This window comes from Geosmithia morbida (genome assembly GCF_012550715.1).
Source record: "Geosmithia morbida isolate 1262 chromosome Unknown scaffold_1, whole genome shotgun sequence".
Classification (NCBI taxonomy): Eukaryota; Fungi; Ascomycota; class Sordariomycetes; order Hypocreales; family Bionectriaceae; genus Geosmithia; species Geosmithia morbida.
Genome location: NW_023336188.1, coordinates 334,398 through 350,383, shown reverse-complemented (window position 1 = coordinate 350,383; position 15,986 = coordinate 334,398). Strand labels below are relative to the sequence as shown.

Below are 15,986 nucleotides of genomic sequence, written 5' to 3'. Positions count from 1 at the left end.
CCCCCCCCCCCCCAGTCGTTCAAAATCAACGCACCTCCGGCAGCGAAATCAAGTCGACCGACGTCTCCCAGAAAGCCAAAAAAATCCAACCTTCCCCAACCCCCAACAAAGCACAACCCGCCACGGGACAGCCGCAGCCATGGGGTCTGATCCGCAGTACGCCAAGTGGCCCTTGTTGCCGCTGTCGCAGCACGTCTTCACCCTGACCAACAGCTATGCCAGCAAGTCGTCCCAGCAGGCCGCCGTCAAGGCCCTGCAGGATGCCATCCTGGAGGACAAGATGGCCCCCTTCTACCGCTACCTGGCGCACCCCGTCGACGGCGTGCTCAACGGCATCGGCGATGGCGGCGCCGTCCCGGGCAAGCCCCTTGGCAGGAAATCAAGCCTGGTCGGCATGGTCGCCACCAAGACGTCGGCCTCGGGCGTCAGCCTCCCCTGGGACGAGGCCCTCTACAACAGGCTGACGGAGGAGAATGAGAAGGAGCTCGAGGCCCTCCAGAAGGAGGAGGACGAGGCCGTCGAACAGGCCGGTGACACAGAGGTTATAGCCGCCAAGGGAAAGCGGGCAGAGCTTTTGGCCAGAGTGGGCGACAAGGTAAGGCTGATCCATCTCTTTTTCATTCGTCTCCTCCAAACCCCCCTCCCCGATATTTTCAAACCTTGATGAGCAAGAGCTCCGTTTTGTTTCTTCTCTGACAGACCGCACCGCTTGAAAAAAAAAAAATAGGACAAGGCAATTGCCACCTGCGAGGCCGTCTTTGAAAAGACAGGCATCCTCGGCACCAAGATCGACCTCGTCCTGGCCATAATACGTATCGGGCTCTTTTACGGCGACAAGCCCCTTGTCAAGAAGAACGTCGAGCGAGCCAAGGCCCTTGTCGAGAGCGGCGGCGACTGGGACCGCCGCAACCGCCTCAAGGCCTACGAGGGGCTGCACCTGCTGACGGTGCGGTCGTACAACCTGGCCGCGCCGCTCCTGCTCGACTCCCTCTCAACCTTTACCAGCTACGAGCTCTGCACCTACTCCAGCCTGGTCGTCTACTCGGTCCTGGCCGGCTCCGTCTCTCTCAAGCGCGTCGACTTCAAGTCCAAGGTGGTCGACGCCCCCGAGATCAAGGCCATCCTCGGCGACGGCGAGGACAAGCTCCTGGCCCTCAGCGGCGCCCTCAGCGCCGGACCGGGAGCGGACGCACCCGGTGGCGCCAGCACGGCCTCCAGCGGCGGCAAGAAGACGGCCACCACCACGGCCGTCAACCTGACGACGCTCGGCTCCTCCAACACCGACAAGCCCGAGGCCGAGCTGGCCATCGACTTCAGCCCTCTCGCCCTGCTCGTCACCAGCCTCTACAACGGCAACTACAAGACCTTCTTCCAGTCCCTCGCCCAGGTCGAGGAGCAGTTCCTCACCCAGGACCGCTACCTCTCCGAGCATAAGAACTGGTTCATCCGTGAGATGCGCCTCTGCGCCTACCAGCAGCTTCTCCAAAGCTACCGCGTCGTCGGCCTCGACAGCATGGCCAGTGATTTCGGTGTCACAGTCGACTTTCTCGACCGGTGTGTTTTCTCTTCTCCTTCTTTCCCTCTTCTTTCCTCTCCCTCCTATTCCTCGTTAACTCAACCCTCCCCNCGACCGGTGTGTTTTCTCTTCTCCTTCTTTCCCTCTTCTTTCCTCTCCCTCCTATTCCTCGTTAACTCAACCCTCCCCAACCCCCCCCCCCCCCCGGCCTCCTTCCCCATTCGGAAAAAAAAGAAACATCATAAACTAACGAGTTCGAACAGCGACCTCGCCAAGTTCATCGCCGCCGGACGTATCCCCTGCACCATTGATCGCGTCACCGGCAAGGGCGTCATCGAGACGAACCGCCCCGACGACAAGAACAAGCAGTACCAGGACGTTGTCAGGCAGGGTGACCAGCTCATCACCAAGCTGCAGAAGTACGGTCAGGCCGTGCGGCTGAGGGGTAGCGAGAGGGCATAAATCATGGTCAGAGGAGCAGATGATTTTATTAGAGGTCCAAAGATGAGAGGAGAATAAAAAATTCATGCGTCATTACCTACGTCTGTATGATGCGAAAATAAAATGACATTTTTTTTTCTTTAGAAAAAAAAAAGTTGTACAAAGTGGGAATCACGCTTGCTTTTCTATGAATACTCATCATCTGCCTTGGTTGTAGCAGTCATGATATCTTCATATGTATATTTTTTATTTTCTTTTGGTTTTGTTTTGGTTCCCCTTTGGTATTGGGAACCTACGTTGAGAATATATCCCCTAATGCCGTCTCCTCCTCCTCCCATCACTTTGCTTGAAAGAAAAGAGAGAGGGAAAGAGGAAGGGAGAAGAAGACAGCTGTTACCAGTTCTAGTCGTCAACGTGGCCATGGCCGGCTTGAAAGTACAAGTGTCTACCTATACTTGTCCATGAACTCCTTGTGGAACTTGACGATGCGGTTCGTCCACTCGGTACCGGGGGCGAGGAAGGTGGTTCGGAAGTGGAGAGAGTCGTGCTTCTGGCCGAAGCCGGAGCCGGGCACGACGCAGATGCCGGTGGCCTCGAGGAGGCGCATGCAGTAGAATTCGTCGGGGTGGCGGCCCTCGCTCTCGGCGGCGGCGACGGCGCCCTTGGGGAGGTTGATGGTGGGGAAGAGGTACATGGAGCCCTGGGGCTCGGCGCACTCGACGCCCTCCATCTGGGAGAAGGCGGAGTGGAGGGCGGTGGCGCGCTGTCGGAGGCTGTCGAAGATGGAGTCGTACTCGCGGCGGTAGAGGGGGTAGGATGGGTCACCCTCGCGCGGGGGGTTGACCATGAGCTCGACCAGGCACTGGCCGATGACGGGGGCGCACAGCATGATGGATACGAACTTGTAGATGTTGGCCTCGACCTCGGGGTCGAAGCCGACAAGCTCGAAGTAGCCACCGCGGTGGCCGCACTCGCCCACCATGCCCTTGGACACGCTGTGCAGCGACGCGAGCTCGATGTGGTCGTAGACGCCCGGGCTCTCCTGCTGCATGCTGCGCAGGATGCTCTTGAAGCTGTGGAACTTGCCGACGAAGACGTTGGTCTGGTAGACCTCGTCGGCCATGACCACCAGGTTCTCCTCGCGCGCGAAGTCGAGCAGGGCCCGGATCTCCTCGTCCGGGAGGGACGCGCCCGTCGGGTTTCCCGGGTTGATGATGACGATGCACCGCACGTCGATTCCTTCGGCCTTGGCCTTGTCGCACGACGCCCGGATCGTCTCCAGGTCCGTCCGCCAGCTGTTGGATTCGTCCAGGTGGTACGGGACGCACGTGGCGTTGAGGACCGACAGAGTCGCCGTGTACAGCGGGTACTGGGGGATCGGGATCAAGATGCCCGTCTTGGGCGAGGCGCAGATGGTGTTGAGAAGCGTGTTGACTCCGGAAGACGCACCGCCCGATAGGTAGATGTTGGCGGGGTTGGCGGGGAAGCCATCGCGTCCTGTAACCAGATTTTTTTGTGAGCAACAAAAAAAAAAAAAACCCCCCGTCCCAAGAGAAAAAAAGATGACGTAGAAGAATTGACTCATGTATCGGAGAAGAATGACAAGATGGGATAAACAAGAAAGAGAAAAGACAGGACATACTCTCGAGAAACTTGGCAATGCTCTCCTTGATAGCAGGAGCACCGTTGCTAGCGCTGTAGGCGCCGACGGAACCGACGCTCTTGAGGAGCCACCTGGCGCGCTCGATGACGTCGGACTTGTAGCCTAGGGCATCGATCAGGACCGATTCCTTCTCGAGCAGCTGTGGGTTCTCGACCAGGCTGAGGACTTGGCGGAAGAAGGTGATGGGCTTCTGGTCCAGCTGCTGCGGGTTGCCGATGTTGGCGTTGATGACCTCGTCAAAGGGGAGGGACTTGTCGCCCTTGGCCAGGCGGGCCTTGAGCTCCTCAGACTTGACCGCAAGCTCACCGCGGACGGCATACTTGGCCTCCCGGATGTTGGGGTTGATGTTGTCGATTGTGAGACGCATCTTGGAAGCTTGCCGGGTGTTTCTCGGCACGACGTAGCGGGGTTGACCTAATTGAACCCAGATGGATGGTTAGTTGTCTTGAATGTCTCCAAATGTGATATATATGTACATATATGTATATATATGCATTTGCGACCCCCTCTCTTTAACAGAGGCAAACAAACAAAGGAGACAAAACGCACAAGGAAGAGACCAGCTTCTTGACTCGTACCCGGGCAGAAGTAAGTGGAAGGATAGAGGGTAGAAAGGAGGGGGGGGGGAGGGACAGAGGGGATGCGGGAGGAGAGGAGGGGGAGGGGAAGGGGAGAGGGAGGGGGGGGGGGGGGGGGGGGGGGGAGTCAAAGAAAGAGGCCTTGTGATGTGTTTTTTTTTTTGGTCCGTCAACACCCCGCCTTAGTGCCACCAAAAAGAAAAAAAAAACGCTACGCGGGGTGCGAGAGATGAGAAAGAAGGAAGAGGGGTTTTCTCAGGTTTCGTAACTCGGTTCGCAATGTTCCTCTTTTTGGGCATGGGAATCACAAGTTTTGAGGTGTGTAATACGTTTTTTTTCTTGCTCTTTTTATAAGAAAAAAAACCACCAGATCCCGTTTAGCCTTTTTCTCTTGTCACTGTCGAGATCCAGAACCAGGGGCGGTTTGATATCAGGACTTGGTAAAATGACGGTGCACTTGCGCCGGTCTGACTCCAATAGCTTTCGATGATGCACGCTATCCGACACCGGAGCCAAAAAGACGCCGGCCGGATGCGATCCGACGCGTAGTAATGATGACATGCCATTGTCGTTTTTTTTCTTTGGCTTCAATCTCTGGAGTTGGACAACGGAAGAGGTAGTAACAAATGATCCCACATACCGTGAAGAAGAACAGGTCGCGACAGTGAATGACTGCCCCCCGTGACAGAATTCTGCCCGACAGCGCGGATAAGACTCCGAAGGGCCATGGTGGTGATGGTGGAGCTTCGTGGTCAAATCCCACAACCTCTCTCTCTCTCTCTCTCTCTCTCTCTCTCTTGTTCTTAATCACCCGAGTTGCCGTTTATTGTATGTCAGTCATCCAGAGAAAGAGGAGAGAGAAGAGGGTTGGATAGAAAGGGTGAACCAGAGCGGTACTCATGGCTATAAAGAAGGAGGGGAGGGGAGAGGGGGGGGGGGGGGGGGGGGGGAGAAGGGGAAGGAAGGGTTTTTTCCAGCTTCTCTTTAAATTAGTAGCACACGAGAGAGAGAGAGAGTGAGTGAGTGAGAGTGAGAGTGAAGAAGGACCGGGCAGGCGGTGCGCAATCTGAGACCCCTGCTTGGCTAGCTATGCTTGGAAGTTGGGATACAGATAATATTACCATCTATATAGCCTGTACGAGTGGTAAGACAGTAAGACAGCGGGCTGATAGCACGGCGTAATACTGATAAAGTATCCCCGGGAAGTGGTGCTCGCATGCATCGTGGTTGTGTGCACTCGTACGACTGGTACATTTGATATCTCGGCCTTTTTTCTTTCCCTCTTTTTTTTTCTTTTTCTTTCTCCCTCTCCCTCTCTCTGTGAAGTGCTAGTAAGTAGTTCATCGCACCATTACCCACAAAGGTGGATCGGCAGTTGACTACATTCTATTACTCCATCTTAGTCACAGAAAGAAAATAGGGACAAAATGAGAAAAAGACTTGGCGTGTCGAAAGAAAGCACATATGCCCCATGTGAGATGTACATGTGAGAGATCTTGCAGCAGAGGGAGTTGGAGTCGATTCGGTGAGTGAGCGGTCAGGATAGGGTCCTCCCTTCCTTTCCAATTGGTTTGCGAGGGATGAGGGTACGTACCTTTCTTCGGCTCATACTATTATGCACGGATATATTATGTACATAATACACGTTATATATATACGTACAGATTACATACTCATACATAGTATGCGAGTACGAGTACACGCCGGAGCATCCTTAGTTCGGAATTTCTCTTCTTCCGGCTTCTCTGCCTGTCCTTTCTGTCCGTCTCCCAAGCTTCAATTTTGACGACCCGGAGTAACTGTCACAATCCGTTTCGTGCGTTGACGACTCCAACAAGAACCAACCGTCATAATGGCTAAGAAGAAGTCGCGCATCATAAACGTCCGTCTCATCTCCATGGCCATGACGGGCTTCTTCTACAACTTCAAGCGTCCCCGTACCGCCAATCCTATGGGCATGCTCAAATACGACCCCATCGGTAAATTCGACCTCCAACCTCCAACCCTTTCTTTGCTTCTTCATCTTCTTCACCGACGCGAGCCCATCATCGGAGACGGAAAAATCAAGTAGAAGTTGGAGGCGAAGGGGGAAAAAAAAAGGCCGTGGCGACTGACATTTTGATAGTACGCAAAAAGGTCCTTTTTCTCGAATCGAAAAGGAGAGTTCGGTGATCCCTCTCCGCCATCTTTCACCTATTTCCGCATCACGATACCTCTCTTTTTTTCCCTTGCGGCAACTCGCCCGCCTGCGACACCGATATCGAATCACGCCCGCAAAGTGCACGGTCCACCCATGCATCGACCTCGAAGGATTCGGAGAAGGCACTTGTAACACTATACAACACGCACGCAATATCTCGGGAGTCTGCCATCAAAAGGGTCTACTACCGTCGCGCCCAACACTCGCGCCTGTACCTATACATCTGTACACCACCTAATAATATTTATGAATGCATTCATTCGGGATAATTCCTCAGTCTCTACGCTCACCTTCTGTGCAACTCTTCTCTAGCCACCTTTGAATTCCTTTCCATGCATAATCCCTTCCGCTCGAACGCCGGCAATATGTCGTGATAATACATCCCGCAATCCCCCCCCACCGCTTTACTGCCCCACGCATGCTCTATCGCCACATCATCTGCTTGACATGTACTACCGTTCACTCTTATAATTCGACAGCCTCCAAGAAAAGCGCCTTGTACGCTCGAGCAACTTCAAGCAATTCCGAGACATCACGACCATTATTCAGCTAGATTGCGAGAGTAGGTATGGACAATGCGGCGAGGCCCTCGAATGCCGTCAACATGCTTTCCGCGGGCCGTCTCTGAAGTCTTAATCGATGGTGTCGTCAGGTCCCCCGGGACGTTCTCTGGCGGTTCTGGCTTGAATCGTTTCCCGATCCGGTGGATGTCATCCATCGAGACGGACGGATTACGCTTCCTCCCAGACCGCGCGTCTTCCCCTGTCTGGGCACTCCTCACCATCACCGGTCGATTGTACTGGCTGTAGCTGAAAGAGGCCCCAAGTTCCTCTGCTGCAGGACCTGAGACTTTAGGGCTCTGTGAGGGCTTCGCAGTGAATCTCAGTATCGGCCGGGGCTTGGCTGCTTCGCGACGTTTTATCTGCTCCTGCTCAACCGACAATGGGGGAGACGGTGGATCCAGTTCCAGCGTAGGGCAACATACCGTGACCCGACGAGTTGAGATTCCATGAGGGCCTGCTGCCACGCTGCAGCCCGTATTTACCCCGGGAATGGAGCCCTCCGTGGCTGGGCCTTTACTATCCGTTGAGCGTGTTTGCTCATGAACCGCTCTGAGCTGGGAACTCCCGGCTGAGCTGCTACCGTTATCTCGGGTGGTGAGCTCCCCTTGGATCCACTTCTTTTCGTTGGAAAGATAGCTTGCTGTTGAATGAATGAATGAGTTCAGTAGGCTGATGCTGTCTAGCTTTGCTGCCATACTTTCAACCTGCGGCATTCGATGGCGGATAGCGGACAACTGGGACCTCAGGGAATCGATCAGCCAGAGATCGCGGGTCCACCTCTCCCGTAGTCCCGTCATAAGCTTGGCTTCCTTTTCAAGGCTGTGGATGTTTTCGGTGAGGCGTGCCACCGTCCCCCTTTCTTCCTGGAGCATCAAATGTAACTTTTCAACGTTCTGCTGCGCCGGAGTCTCAGTGCTGCCTCGCTCTATTTGTGTGAGGTTTCTGACATGATCTCTCAACTCAAGAACTGCAGCTTCCATCTGCACGAGCTTCTGGGCCGACCAAGCTCTTTCTCTGAGAAGTGAGGCCTCAAATCTTTCCTGCACCTGGTAGATCGTCTCCTGCAGAGCATCTTTTGCATCATTCTTGTTGCCCTTGATTTTCCCCCAGACTTGGGACATCTTGGAGGTGAACGTGCTTATCAACCCTTGGAGGTTTAATTCACGTCCTTCCAAAGTGTTGCCTCGTTGCTCCAGTTTTTGGGCAAGTTCCTCCTGCCTGGAGATATAAGTAGTGCGGAGAGCTTCAGCTTCGGCTTGGTTCCATTCACTGAACTGGGAGCGTAAGTTCTCACATAAGTCCCGGGTCCCTCTCATTTCAGCGTGAAGTCGGCTGAGGGACTCCGTGACTTCTTTGGGCCCATCTTCGCCTTTCCTGCCTTCTTCGAACTTTTTGTCAAGCTGCCACTCGATGGTCTTGTTTACACCAATGAGACCATCCTCAAATGCACTGCCAACCCTGGAGATGACTTGCTCGAGGCTCTCTTGGCAAGTAGCCATTTTGTTCAATGATGGTGAGATGCTATTCATTTGTGTCAGACTCATCGTAGGAAAACAGGCATCTTAGGCCAGGTGCTGACCGGCGGGCAATATTTTCCTCCAGAGTTCTCATGATTGACCCTATGTCGATGGGATTTGGTGCCGACGCAGAGAATGAGTTGACACAGCTCTCGATCCGCTCAATCCTAAAAAGGGAGAGGGAGGGCTATGAGTTAGTCATATTAGGCACTGCGAGGCTAGAGTGTCCAAAACTACCTGTCTGTCAGACACATTGTCTCTTGGGAGTTCCTCTCGACTTCAGCGTTGGTTTCGTTTGAAACTCTGTCTACAGCGTCAACTTTAGCACATAGATCTTGTAGGCTCTGGTGCGACTTGGATTGGGCATTGTTGAGATGCATTTTCAGCTCATCAGCAGTGGATCTCTCCCGTGCAAGACTCTCTGCTTGGTCCTGAAGCTTGGTCCGCAAAGTTGAGATGATATCGTCCTCTGTAATTACCGTCAGCTGGCGACGGATGAACAAGGCGACAACACCGGGACTTACTCTTCCGCGACTCGTCCCGCATTTTCGTCTGGAAGTCTTCAAAGACCCTTTTCATCACCTTCCGCTTACGAAGGCTTGTCCTAAGTGCTTCATCAACTTGACCTGCTTGAATCTCGCACCTGTTTTTCTCTCTTTCCAGCTCATGCAGTAGGTTCTCGTAGTAAGACCTCGAGCGTTTGTATAGGTCTTGTTGTTCCCCGATCGCCTCATTGATTTTGTCCTTGCACGTCCTGTACTTCTCACCAAGACGAGCCTCCCTTTCCTTGGACTCGGAAAGCTCCTTTCGCAAAGTTTTGATCTCGGTGGTCAGGGTCTCATTTCTCTGGGAGATATCTGACTGTTGGCGTTCGGTGCTTTGACAGCGGCTTTCCATCTCCTCTATCTGAGCCTTCTGCCGGGAAAGAATAGTCTCGGCTTCGTTCAGATCTCTGGACTTGCTGTTGATTTTCTCCTTGAGATAGCAGATCTCATCAAGAGCGTTCTGCCTCTCAGTCTCGGCAATCTCCAGGCACTCATTCCAGTGACGTGCGACGCTCTCCATCAACATCCTCTTACGTTCAGATTCTGCTCGCGAATGCGGCTTTTGGACAAATCTTCTTTTCCTCGAAATATTGCTGTTCCGAGATTGTGGTCGTTGTGGAAGACGCTGTGCTCGTTTCTGGTGTGAGTTAGGATCAAATGAAGATACGACAGAAGGTACCAGACTGGCTCTAGGAGAGCAGTAATGAGTGAATTGATAGAGAGAAGGCCCTTCCAAGTCGCCACAAACACTCGTATCTGGAGAGCCGCGACGGCCGTCAACGCCACGTGATAAAACAGCCGTGGTTCTTGAATGACCGGGACTTCTTCGTTTACCAAGCGGTGATGCCTTGTGGTGTTTCTGTCTCGAGACATTTGGACTTGTTGAGGGAGTGACGCCGTTCTTGGTATGAGGCCCAGTCGCTCCAATAGTTGAGGAGTTTCCTACAGAGATGTTGGGAATATGGTGACTTGTATAATCCTCCTTAAGAGAGTCTTGTAGAATAGAGTCTTTTTTATGGAAGTAAGCTGAGGCTTCTCCAGCATTGTGTGCAGATGGTCTTTGAGCTCTGGTTGACATACAGCCAGACAGTTGCACCCTACCGATGCTCTGCCAGGATTTCTGTAAGTCTGGAGGCGAAGCAGGCACGATGCCGTTCTTTAGGGATTGGTTACCGTTTTCCTTGAGAAGCTCAAAGTTGAACTCGGGAAGCTCCAACGGTTGTAGTTCAGGCCCTTGTTGGATTCCTCTTGGGCGAACTTTGGCGTCAACTTGGCCCCTGTGGGAGTACGGTGTCTCGGCCGGTACGTCTTTAGGGATCAATGGAACGTCCGTAGTCTTTGTGCGGGGTCTTTCGGAAAACTGCCCGGGGCGAGCAGGCTGCTTGGGCTGCCAACAGAAGCCCTCAGCCATGGCAGGCTCAGATATGACATGGTTAGGAGCACTGAATTTCTTGAAGATCTCGCTTGGGATGCCGGGCTCTGGATTCTCTTCCATACGAAGGACTGGCAACACATTGCCGGCATTTTTCTGGTTAACAAGACCGTTGGAAGATATGGACCTTCCACTTCCCGGGGAGGCCGCCTGGAGCCGTACAGGGGACGAGACTTCCATGGCTAAAGATGCCCCCGGTAAAGCAGATACAGGTCGTACGGTGGGATGCTTGCTTCGGCATACAGCTCTCTGGGGTCAGGTGGCATTCGGAACTCGGAAGGGTGGGATCGTGGCAGTTGGTAAGAATCGAATTCTTGTACCATCATTTTGTGTAAAACGTCACGGAGGAGCATGAGGTCGCTACTGCCGCATTTGGAACTGCGTGGTTTTGAAAAAAGGCAAGCGCGACTTGCTCTCTTCGTCATGAAGGAAGGTGCATCCCTCTGCACCAACAGGGATTTGAGGAACCGCGAGAGCCCTCTTTTGGTTAGCGAGCCATTTCAAATCAATTGCCGACGCATGTTTCATAGGGAACCTGATCTTTAACGTATGAAAGCAACCTCAAACCCCAGCTGTCAAACCTCTTATCTCACCTCCTTCAACCCCATCACTCGCAACTGTTGATATGCAGCTTGCAGCACTAGAACGCTTGGCAGCATGACCCATCACTGTCCGGGCGCTTAGTGAAAAGTGAAAGGGGGAGGTTTATGCCGTTCCTAGCGCTTGCATATGCGTCCGTTTTCTCGTCACACGAAACCAACCACTGCTCCTACTCCAACATGGGGCCCGTGTCGTCACAGCACATGAGTCCATCCATGTGTGATTATGAGATGAATAATACGGAGTAGATGTATGTCGGTTGTGGGAAAAAAAGGAGGCACAGGTTTCTAATTGGCCGTGTGCCTGCGTATCAAGGTCAAGGGCCGGCGCTTCGAGATCACCACTCGCCAATCATCAGCGTCGCCGTCCACCCAGAATAGATTGACCAGAACAAGGGTCTAGCTAATACCACACGAAGGGAGGTAACTTTTGTCACTACGGAAGGGGAATGATCCAATGATTAGGCACTGGTAGTAATGTTATTGAGACACAAGTGGAACAGCTTGTACGTTATAGAGAGGGCGGTACTCGAGTCCCCCCTCCCATGGACTTGCAGAAAAACTTGTAATATATACTCTCGACGGGTGCAAGTTTTTTTCTTGTTGGTTGAACCCTCTTTCTTTATTCATCTCATCTAATTGCACGAAAGCTTGGCTTTTATTTTCATCAAATACACAACTCTCCTGGACCCTCATTGATTCGTGACAGGTATACACAACCATGTTTATACCCAGAGATGATTTCTTGGAGGGCTCTTCTGGCGAGTCAGGCACCACCCAGGCTCCCGGTGTAGGTACGGGTGATGATGGAGGTTCTTCAGGAAGCTCAGATACCTCTGTGTCCATATCAACGGGGGGCCTCGTCGCTATCATTGTCGTTGTCCTCGTCGTGGCGGCACTAGGAAGTGAGTGAACGCCCCCACCCGTACAAAACTTCGATGCCATGGCATCAAATATACAAAACTGACACTTTTCTGCCATAACAGTCACCATGGGTACCCTGTTCTTCATAGCCAAGAAGCGTGAATGGACCATGAGGGAGACGCTGAGAAGGTCTGCCCGCAAGGTCAAGACGGCACTCACCCCACGACGCTCCGAGTTCCCTTCTTCAGTCAAGGATCCCGAGCTCGTCGGTGCGAGTCGCTCTCACAAGAGGATCCCTGATGACGTACCGCCAACTCCAAAGATTCGCCCAGAGTTTCTCGAGAAGAAGCCCAGGACATTGGTTGACAGGGTCAAAGGGCGCATGTAGGGCGAGGTGATTGGGAAGAGTGGTACCGTGCGATGGGCCCTCTGAGTTGCCGTGCATGGATATAGTGAGTCTGAAACGGTTGGTCTGTTCTCATGTTTTGATGACTTTGTTGACGGCGTTGGGAAGGATGGCCTGAGCAGGAAACATGTACTTAGTATTCCTAGCCTTTTTTCTTTTTTTCTTCTTTTTAAGAAAAAATTGTTCCTTGCTTTTCGACTACATTCGCCTGAACGTATTGGAGCTGGCACTTCGGCGGTTTGCCCTTGACTTTTGTACTGGCTTGGACTCTTGTGTCTCCTGCTGCTGGTTCTTCTTCCTTGAGCTGGGCGTGAAGGTGACTTGCTGGTCGCCGACAATCTCGCGACGCTGCGACCGATCGCGACCCGGCTTTTGCTGTCGGGATCCCAGGGCCGTGTCCTTGGCGGGGCGGCCACCGTCTCTCGCCGACGACACGCGCATGACAACGGCGTCGTCGTCGCGGACCTTGGGCTGCCCGGTGATCTCGTCCTCGCTCGAACTGGACTCGTCCTCGGAGTCCTGCGCCTGGTAGCGAGAGGGGCCACTTGGCTCGGGGATGGAAGACTTGTCGATAGTGGTGCTGGGGTTGAGGGCGAGGAACTCGCGGCTGTTCTCGTCGACCTGGAACTCCTCGTCCTCGAACATGGACTTGAAACGATCGTCGCCCAGGATGCCAGCCTTTTCGTCGACGGTGCCCCTGTTCTCCTGCTTCTTGAGCACCTTGTCCACGACCTTTTGGTTGACCTTGACCTTCTTGGAGCCCCTGATCCTGCTGGCGCGCTCCTTGTCGACTTTTTCCTTGACGCGCTTGGTCCTCTCCTCCTCCCATAGGTAGGGGTTGGCTATGAGCCTAGCCTGGTCATAAAGCTTGGAGGCGACAAAGTAACCGTGCATGTACGGGCGCAGCAGGCTAGTCTTGCCCACCAGGTGGGCCAAGCTGAGCTGCTTGAGTTCGGGCACCGTGAGGAACTTGTAGTTGTCGTATGTCTCAGTGCGCGTTTCCTCGGCCATCTCTTCGACAAGGTTGTCGAGGAACGAGCACCACCTGGGGGCCGGTCCCAGCTGCGGTACAAAGAAGGCGTGCTGCTGCTTGCCCTCATTGGCCGTCAGGATCATACCCGAGTCCTTGCACCATGTCACATCATTGAGGTCCACAACGGGCTCAACCGACGTCCAAGGCTCGCCATCGGCCTCGTCCCAGACCTTGATGATTCGTTTGTCTGCGGACAGGATCTTCTTCTCCTGCGATGCTGTCGTCATGTGGATCAGCTTCTTGACGGGGAAGCCGTAGCCGTGATCTTTCCTCAACAAGGGAACCGGTCTTCGCAGGTCGAATATCTGCACCATGCCCGTGGACGAGCCGGTTACCAGCGACAGTCCGGTCGGGCTGAAATCCAGTGCCGTGACCTCGCCGTCGTGGCCCGCCAAGACAGCAACCCTCGACTTTGAGCGGGGATCCCAGAACTCTACGGTGCCGATAGATGTACCAAAGGCCTGGAGGTTGTGAGACTGTTCGGCAATGGCTGCCGTGTTGACACAGCCGACGCCGATACCGCCCTGCAGACCACCGCCAGTGAGCTCGTCGTCACCACCAACGTCAACTTGGTAGGAGCGCATGAAGCGTCCCAGCTCAAGGTTCATACGGAATACCTCACCCTTTCCATCGGCGTCGAGTCCAACGGCGGGGACGAGGGCCTCGGTAGAGTGGCGGTCGTAGATAAGATCTCGGCCGTATCGCGGGAGGCGGACTCTGTGATGGCAGCCCATAGGTGTGTGGAACTCGAGACTGCGGTCAATCTGCAGGTGGAGAGATTTGGAGTAGTCTTGTGAGAGGAGGACGAAGGTGTGGTTCAGGGCGTTTGTGTGTCGGGCAAAGGATAGAGAGAGCTGAGGCAGGTTGTGAACGTGCATCTGCGGCTTGTAGGTGCCGGTGCTCACGACCCAATCGCCATCCTCACTGATGCGAATACAGTTGCTGGCCTCCTCGAACTCGAAGTCCTGCAGAAGCTCGACTCGGTTTTGGTATTCAGGGTCGTCCTTCAGACTGCGCTTGCGCCGCCTAGCAAGCCAGTCTGGGAGCGGGCGGGCTGTCGATGCGCCAGAGACTGTGTACACAGGGACGTTCCCTGGATTTGAGAGCTTCATGATGGGCTATTTTCTATGTCGACCGTGTTTAGTTGACTGGTGTTCACAGAAAGGACCTGAGAAGAGTATGGGTATTGGGAGGAAGAAATAGACGATATTGGGGTCCTACACGATGGGTGTAACTTTTTTTCTAATGCCCGGTAAAAAAAAAAAAAAAAAGAGGATCCCGTTCCACCGCCCGATCCACCAGCCACTCCACTGTAGTCGAGTGGGCGGTAGCCTGTAGGTTACATTGTCAAGTTAATAAGTCACAAAGTTGGATAGGGATATGCATGGTATAAATACCTGAACTCTTCTCTATATAAGAATAGCTATAGGTGTAACAGCCTAGAAGCTCCCGTTCTATAGTTATATCCTTATAAAAGGAACTACATATATATATACATACAATACATACAGACCATGAATATATCCTATTGCCAGTCCCACCATAACGCGACATACATATGATTATAGCCTATAGACAGTCGCCCTAGGGCCCATGGCCACTGTAACTCTAGCGCGCGGAGTGCTGAACAGTGAATGTGGGCAGTTGTGGCCCCGTTGATCCCAAGCTGTCCATCCACGGGCATATTCCATAATGGACCTGTCCATCCCAATAGAGCAGCGGCTGACCACCTGTGGCTCTTGCCTCCCGCTTCCTGACATCGCGTGCTCCCTTGACCTCATCTCGACTCTTTGACCACCATAAACTGGCTTGCACCCGGCTTGCCAGCATTGTCTCATATGTGGGACATTGCTAACACTTCATCATACTGTATAAACGAAGACGGATTCGCTTTTTCACGTTCACGACGCCTATCACTTCGTTCGCGCGCATTGTCCCAGTCCCTCCCATCGCCCCCTCCTCCTCTGCCAACTGCGCTCGCCCTTTTTCCCTTGCGCCATCACTAGCCAGTCTACACCCAATCGACTTTATAATCTGGAATTTATATCTGCGCGCTCGACGGTTTCTTAACCTCGGGCCACGAGGAGAACAAGGGCGACTGGCTCTCTTCTTGCAATACAGCGGCGTTGCGGACCGATCGGCCGGTGGAGATGGCGCCCAGCCAGACACCCTCGACAACAACAAATATTACCGACAGCAGTACATTGAACAACATTTTGAGTCGCCTTTAGCAGGCCAGCCAAGGCGCCTCCTTGCGGGGACGTTACATCGTTCTTGGCCAGAGTATCCCCGTTTCTGGGCTGATGCCCCCTGCAGTAGATCGATATACAATACACCTTATATATCTGGAGAGCGCCGCACGCGCAGATGACCCGGCGTCGCGATGGAGCTTGGTGAATATGAGACTAATACACTTCTGATTGTAAGTTCCTTGTCTCTATCATATACCGGCCGGCTCTTACCTTCCAATGTTAACGGTTCCTTCCCTGCTTCTTAGAGCAATATCTCGTCAGTAGCGTTTCGATTATACGAACCACCCGCAGAACAGTCTTATACCTTTGCCTCTGCAGCAGTCGAGATTGAGAAGGTTTTACGCGACGATGGGCATCTGGTATTCTATGATGCGAGC

The 15,986-nt window shown here is 53.4% G+C and overlaps 7 protein-coding genes across 7 annotated transcripts; 3 read left to right on the top strand and 4 right to left on the bottom strand.

Moving 5' to 3' along the window:
• Positions 1-139: 139 nt before the first annotated feature.
• Positions 140-1,978, top strand: GMORB2_0876 (26S proteasome regulatory subunit N7; the record flags this gene model as incomplete). The annotated part of the gene is made up of 3 exons (XM_035462860.1): positions 140-595; positions 728-1,554; positions 1,780-1,978. The coding sequence occupies 3 exons, from the start codon at positions 140-142 to the stop codon at positions 1,976-1,978; spliced, it is 1,482 nt and encodes a 493-aa protein (XP_035324284.1).
• Positions 1,979-2,402: 424 nt separating this feature from the next.
• GMORB2_0875 (alanine transaminase) lies at positions 2,403-3,987 on the bottom strand (the record flags this gene model as incomplete). The annotated part of the gene is made up of 2 exons (XM_035462859.1): positions 2,403-3,454; positions 3,600-3,987. 2 exons carry the CDS (start codon positions 3,985-3,987, stop codon positions 2,403-2,405), a joined length of 1,440 nt encoding a protein of 479 aa, XP_035324283.1.
• Positions 3,988-6,050: 2,063 nt separating this feature from the next.
• GMORB2_0874 (large subunit ribosomal protein L33) lies at positions 6,051-6,269 on the top strand (the record flags this gene model as incomplete). The annotated part of the gene is made up of 1 exon (XM_035462858.1): positions 6,051-6,269. One exon carries the CDS (start codon positions 6,051-6,053, stop codon positions 6,267-6,269), a length of 219 nt encoding a protein of 72 aa, XP_035324282.1.
• A 670-nt stretch (positions 6,270-6,939) lies between these two features.
• On the bottom strand, positions 6,940-8,460 carry GMORB2_0873 (uncharacterized protein; the record flags this gene model as incomplete). The annotated part of the gene is made up of 1 exon (XM_035462857.1): positions 6,940-8,460. One exon carries the CDS (start codon positions 8,458-8,460, stop codon positions 6,940-6,942), a length of 1,521 nt encoding a protein of 506 aa, XP_035324281.1.
• Positions 8,461-10,120: 1,660 nt separating this feature from the next.
• On the bottom strand, positions 10,121-10,635 carry GMORB2_0872 (uncharacterized protein; the record flags this gene model as incomplete). The annotated part of the gene is made up of 2 exons (XM_035462856.1): positions 10,121-10,131; positions 10,197-10,635. The coding sequence occupies 2 exons, from the start codon at positions 10,633-10,635 to the stop codon at positions 10,121-10,123; spliced, it is 450 nt and encodes a 149-aa protein (XP_035324280.1).
• Positions 10,636-11,775: 1,140 nt separating this feature from the next.
• GMORB2_0871 (uncharacterized protein) lies at positions 11,776-12,306 on the top strand (the record flags this gene model as incomplete). Its single annotated transcript, XM_035462855.1, has 2 exons — positions 11,776-11,959; positions 12,041-12,306. 2 exons carry the CDS (start codon positions 11,776-11,778, stop codon positions 12,304-12,306), a joined length of 450 nt encoding a protein of 149 aa, XP_035324279.1.
• Positions 12,307-12,522: 216 nt separating this feature from the next.
• Positions 12,523-14,469, bottom strand: GMORB2_0870 (ribosome biogenesis protein ENP2; the record flags this gene model as incomplete). Its single annotated transcript, XM_035462854.1, has 1 exon — positions 12,523-14,469. One exon carries the CDS (start codon positions 14,467-14,469, stop codon positions 12,523-12,525), a length of 1,947 nt encoding a protein of 648 aa, XP_035324278.1.
• Positions 14,470-15,986: the final 1,517 nt, after the last annotated feature.